The 5,369-nt window shown below is 63.5% G+C and overlaps 1 protein-coding gene across 1 annotated transcript in view; it reads right to left on the bottom strand.

The window, feature by feature from the left end:
• SF3B2 (splicing factor 3b, subunit 2, 145kDa) overlaps window positions 1-5,153 on the bottom strand; it is an 8,329-nt gene extending 3,176 nt beyond the window's left edge. The window contains exons 1-11 of the mRNA XM_010572556.1: window positions 4,985-5,153; window positions 4,614-4,731; window positions 4,406-4,500; window positions 4,087-4,192; window positions 3,916-3,998; window positions 3,337-3,534; window positions 2,964-3,101; window positions 2,564-2,644; window positions 1,608-1,835; window positions 909-1,058; window positions 15-124 (exon numbers count right to left, since the gene is read on the bottom strand). Of these exons, the coding sequence (XP_010570858.1) occupies window positions 15-124; window positions 909-1,058; window positions 1,608-1,835; window positions 2,564-2,644; window positions 2,964-3,101; window positions 3,337-3,534; window positions 3,916-3,998; window positions 4,087-4,192; window positions 4,406-4,500; window positions 4,614-4,731; window positions 4,985-5,101 (1,424 nt within the window). The 5' untranslated portion in view covers window positions 5,102-5,153. The remainder of the gene's footprint in view (window positions 1-14; window positions 125-908; window positions 1,059-1,607; window positions 1,836-2,563; window positions 2,645-2,963; window positions 3,102-3,336; window positions 3,535-3,915; window positions 3,999-4,086; window positions 4,193-4,405; window positions 4,501-4,613; window positions 4,732-4,984) is intronic.
• Between the last annotated feature and the right edge of the window lie 216 nt (window positions 5,154-5,369).

The following is a 5,369-nucleotide window of genomic DNA, read 5'->3' as shown; positions in this document are numbered from 1 at the left end:
GCCCCCCCCAGCACCCACAGGTGCCCCTGCTCACCGGCCCCACAGGCATGCCCAGGGCGATGCGCAGCTCGTCCGAGAGGTCGCCCGGCTTCTTCTCCTTCAGCCGCGTCTCGAACTCCTTCCCCTGGGGACGGGGACAAGGACGGGGTGTCACCAGGGCCGGGGGGGACACACAGGACACCAGGGAGGGGACATCGGGGGGGGGGGGGGGGAGGGCAGAGGAGGACGGGGACGTTGTCAGGGGGACACAAAGGCTCAGGGTGGCACAGGGACAACCCCGAAGGACAGGGGGACAGTGCTACAAGGACAAGGGGACAACCCTGAGGGACAGGGGTACGCACCATCGGGGGGGGACATGGGGACAACCTTGAAGGACACGGGGACATCCCTGAGGGACACGGGGATACCGCTAGAAGGACGGTGGACAACCTTGAGGAATGGGGGATGCTGTTTGAGGGATGCGGGGACACCTTTGGGGGACATAGGGACACCCTGCTAGAGGGACTTGGTGGCACCATCATGGAGAACATGGGGACGCACTTGAAGGCCATGGCAACACTGCTACGGAGACATGGGGACAACCCTGAGGGACATGGGGACATCGCTACAGAGACAGGGTGGCACCATCGGGGGGACATGGGGACAACCTTGAGGGACATGGGATGTCCCTGAGGGACAGGGTGGCAGGGATGGGACCCCACCTGGGTGCCAGGCGGGTGACAAGCCCCTGCCAGGGTGCTGGCGAGTGGGGGCATGATGACACCCTAAGGTGACAACTCCTGGTGGGGTGGTGACACTGGCTCCTGGTGACACCTCCCCAGCCCAACGCCAGGCTGGAGGAGACATGAGCCTGTTGGGGGGCACCTATGGGTGTGGGAAGAAGCACCCATGGGTGAGGGGGTGCCTACCTCGTAGTAGAGGTCCCCGTGGATGGTGAGTTTGGGCTTGGTCTGCCACTTGAAGAAGGCGTCGTGCAGCTTCTGGTAATCGATGTCGATCTTCCCCATTTTGGGACGAACCTTCTCCCTCATCTTCGACTTCATTGTCTTCTGCTCCTCCTGGGAGGGGGGATATGGGAGGTTGGGGACACCCAGAGTGTCCCCAACACTTCTGGGGATACCTATAAGGTGCTCAAAAGTCTGGAGGAGGACCCAGAGGTTCCTCATGATAGACCAAGGGGCACCTGGAGCCACCCTCAACGCCCCAGATAGGCACCTACAATGTCCCCAAAGCCCCAAACGTCCAACCGTGACGTCCCCCAAAGCCCCAAACGGGCACCTACAATGTCCCCAGAGCCCCTGACATCCAAACATGACGTCCCCGAAGCCCCAGCTGTCCAACCACCACATCCCTGAAGACCCAAATGGGCACCTACGACATGCCCAAAGCCCCAGCTATCCAACCATGTTGTCCCCAAAGCCCCAAATATCCAACCATGATGTCCCCAAATCTCCACATGGGCACCTACAACATCCCCAAAGCTCCAGATATGCAACCATGACGTCCCCAAAGCCCCAGATGGGCACCCAGCCCCCCTTACCCTCCTCTCCCCCCCACTCCCTCGTTCCCACCGTCCCCTCCTAGGCGACACCACTGCAGACATCCACCTTCTCCTGCAGGGCCTCGCGCATCTCCTGGATGCCGGTGCGCTTGATGAAGTCGGGCAGCTCGAACGGCGGCTTCTCGATGCCCCTCTTACCCTGCAGGTACTTCCGCTTGAAGCACCAGTGCCGCGGCACGGGCACCGAGTTGCGGGTGGCCTTGAGGTGCACCAAGAGCTTGGGATCCTGTGCTGTCACATCGTGCATCTCCACCACGTCTGGGCGGGCCACCAGCTGCGGGGACAAAAGAGGGGACAATTGGGTTAAGGAGGTGGTGGTAGGGGGAGGAGGAGGAGTAGAGCACCCCGGGGTGGCATTAGGGACCCTGGCGGGGCAACAAGGGGAACATCAGGGGTCTCAAGGTGACACCAGTGGCCCCAGCGAGCTTTGTGGTTGGGTACAGAGTATCCCAGGGTGGCACTTGTATCTCCAGTACGGTCTCAACGGGAATATAGAGCACCCTAGGGTGGCACCTGTGTACCCAGTGGGCTCCCAAGGCAGCCAAAGGGCACCCCAGGGTGGCATCAGAGTCCCCAGAAAGCTACATGGGTGTGGCATGGGGACCCCAAGGTGGCACCAGGGGCTCTGGTGGGGTGACAAGAGGAACATCAGGGGACCCCAGGTGGCACCAGTGGCCCCGGAGAACTACTTGGTTGGAATGCAAGCACCCCAGGGTGGCACCGGTGTCCCCAGTGGGCACCCAAGGCAGCTGCAGGGTGCCCCATGGTGGCACCAGTGTCCCCAGTGAGCTTCATGGTTTGGCACAGGCCACCCCAGGGTGGCACTAGGGTCCCCAAGGCGACCCCTGGGCAAGCACATGGCACCCAGGGTGGCACTGGTGTCCCCAAAGGGCTCTCAAAGTGAACCCAAGGCACCCCCAGGTGGCACAGGAGACTACCTGGGCACAGGGGACGGGGTAGGGATGGGGACAAGGACAAGGACACATCCCCAGGAGTTGTCACCTGCTTCAGCTCGGCCACGGTGAAGCGGTTCATGCGCCGCAGCTTCTTCTTGGAGAGCTTCGGCACCTCCGGCTTCTTCTCCTGCGGGGGCACCCACGGGCTGGCACCTGGCTGCTGCCAGGCCCTGATGGCACCCAGCCACCGTCCCCCACCCCAGAGTCCCTCCTGCCACCCGTGTGTGTCCCCCCAGGGACTGTCCCCACACCCCCACGGCCACCTCCGGGACTGTCCCCACCCCAGACCTGCCTCTTGTCACTCCCCCCAACACCACGCCCCCAATCGCCCCAGCGATGTCCCCAAGCAGACGTCACCCGCTGCCACCCCTCATCCCTGTCCCCCACCCTGGAGATGCCACCCCCTCTGTGTCACTGCAGCATCATGTCCGTGTCCCCCCCACGACCTGCTCGTCCTCGGAGCTGTCATCCTCGCTGCCCTTGTGCCCGTCCTCGAAACCTTTCTTCTTGGGGACGGTGGCACTTTCTGCCCTGTCCGCCTTGTCTGGTTCTTTCTCTTTGTCCTTCTTGACGTCATCTGTCAGCTGGGGGGGGCACAGGGGGGTGCTCAGGGGCACCCTAAGGTGCTGCCACCCCCCCCGCCCCCAGTACCCACTGGGTGCCTCCCACCCATCCCAGATACCACTTTAAAGGTATCAAAAATTCCCCTAAAACCCAAAATCTGTCACCTAAGAGCGCAGCTGCGTGACATTTAGAGATCTCCCCCAAGGTGCTGCCACCCCCCAGCACCCACTCGGTGCCCCCCACCCCCATAAATACCTTAAAAGCCTCAAAAATTCTCTTAAAAAACACAAAATTGGGGTCGTAGATCTCGGGCTCCTCGGTGACATATTCGATTTCCACAGCGGGGGTGTCTCCTGGGGTCTCCGGGTCCCCCCGGGTTTGGGTGGGGGCCCCTTCCCGCACCGCCCCCCGCCCCCGTTTCTTCTTCTTGCGGTTGCGGCGCTTGCGGTTGCGCTGGGGGGACACACACATACAAAAAGACACAACAGTGATGTGAATGACCCGAGGATGGCCTAGGGATACACCCTGACTCCAGACATGATCCATGTGCCATGCCCCCCCCCCCCCAGCAAGTATGGGCACCCGAGAGAGGTCCTGGGTGGGAATGGGCACGCTGGGGACCCCCCAGCAGGATCAATCCCCCCCCCTGCAAAGCAGAACCTCCCCCCCACAAAAGACCTCCTGGGTAGGAAAGGGCACCCTATGCCCCCCCCGCGGAGACCCCTCTAGACCCCCAGGGTGCTTCTGAGCAGGATCCGCCCCCCCAGGGACTCTCCGAGCCCCGTTTCCCACCCCCCCACCCTGGGTGACACTGTGGGTGGCACCCATTCCCACCTCCTTTTTGGAGAGCCCGGCGTCTTCTTCCGCCTCTGAGGCCGATGCTGACGCCCGTGGCTCCGTCTCCATCTCATCCTCTGCTGCAGGGACACAAGTGAGTGTGTGTGTGGGGTCTGGGTGCTGCTCCCCCCCCAACCAGGGGCACCCATGGGTGCTGGGTGGGCTCACCCGAAAGCCCGGGCACGGTGATCAGCTCCTCCTGCCGGATCTCCTTCAGCTGCAGGATCTTCTCCAGCGCCTGTGGGATCTTGGGGCCCACGGTCGGGTCGTCTGGCTGCGAGGTGGGTGGGGGGGTGGTCAGGGGACCCAGGCATCTGGGACACCCCCAACCCCCACCCTGAGAACCCAGGAGGGCCCCCACCCACGTGGAGAATGCAGGTGTCCAGGAAACATCCCCCTGCCAAAGCATCTGGAAGACCCCCACCCAAAGAACCTAGGCGCCCGGAGACCCCCCCACAAACAACCCAAGAGACTCCCCCTTACCCACCTCTCGGCTCTCCTCCCCAGGGGGCGGTGGGGGCCCACGAGGGCGGGGGGCACCCATAGGCACCCCAGATATGGGGGCACCCATGGGTGTGCTGCCTGCGGGGTGACAAAGTGGGGCTGTAAGGCGGGGGGGACGATGACAGGCCACCAGCGGTGTCGCGTCCCATCCCCCCCCACCTGGGGGTGGCCATGACGCTGGTGACACTCACCTCGGGGGGGCAGAGGAGCCCGGGCACCCATGGGTGCCACGTCAGGGGGGGGCCGGGGCACTGCGGGCGCCAGCTTGGCCATCTCCTGCTGCCGCTCTTGCTCCAGCAGCACCGCCGCCTGCGGGGGCACCCGGGGTGGGGGGGAACGACAGGAACACCCATGGGTGACGAGAGCACCCATGGGGGCACCCACGCCCACCCCCATGCCTGCAAAACATCCCTGTCCCCAACCCCATGGGTGTCCCCTCACCAGTTCCTGCACCCACTGGTGTCCGTGCACCCATAGGTGTCCCTGAGCCCGTCCTTTTCTCCCTACCGATGTCCCCATGCCTGTCCCCGCACCCGTGGGTGCCCCCCCCCCCCGTCCTCACCCTCTTCTGCTGCTCCAGCAGCTCCTGCTCCTTGGCCTTGTCTCCAAACGGGTGCTGGCCCTGGGGAGGAGATGGAAAACCGGAGCACCCGTGGGTGCTGGGACAATGCTTCCACATGTTTCTATACGTGCAGCAACCCCCCAGCACCCACGGGTGCCATCCACGTTCAGAGCACCCATCTGGCACCCGTGGGTGCTCCATGTATTCACAGCACCCCCAAGACCCGCAGATAGTTCCATGTATATTGGGGGTTTCTCAACACCTTTAGGTGCTCCCCATGTTCATATGACCCCCCGACACACCCATGACTACTCCCCACACCCACAACACGTTCCAAGCACCCGTGGGTGCCCCCCAAACACAGATGGGTACATCCCATCTCCGC

This window comes from Haliaeetus leucocephalus, unplaced genomic scaffold, assembly GCF_000737465.1.
Source record: "Haliaeetus leucocephalus isolate CR32 unplaced genomic scaffold, Haliaeetus_leucocephalus-4.0 Scaffold341, whole genome shotgun sequence".
NCBI lineage: Eukaryota > Metazoa > Chordata > Aves > Accipitriformes > Accipitridae > Haliaeetus > Haliaeetus leucocephalus.
Note: the sequence above shows the minus strand (reverse complement) of the source record. Positions and strands in the feature narration are given on the sequence as shown.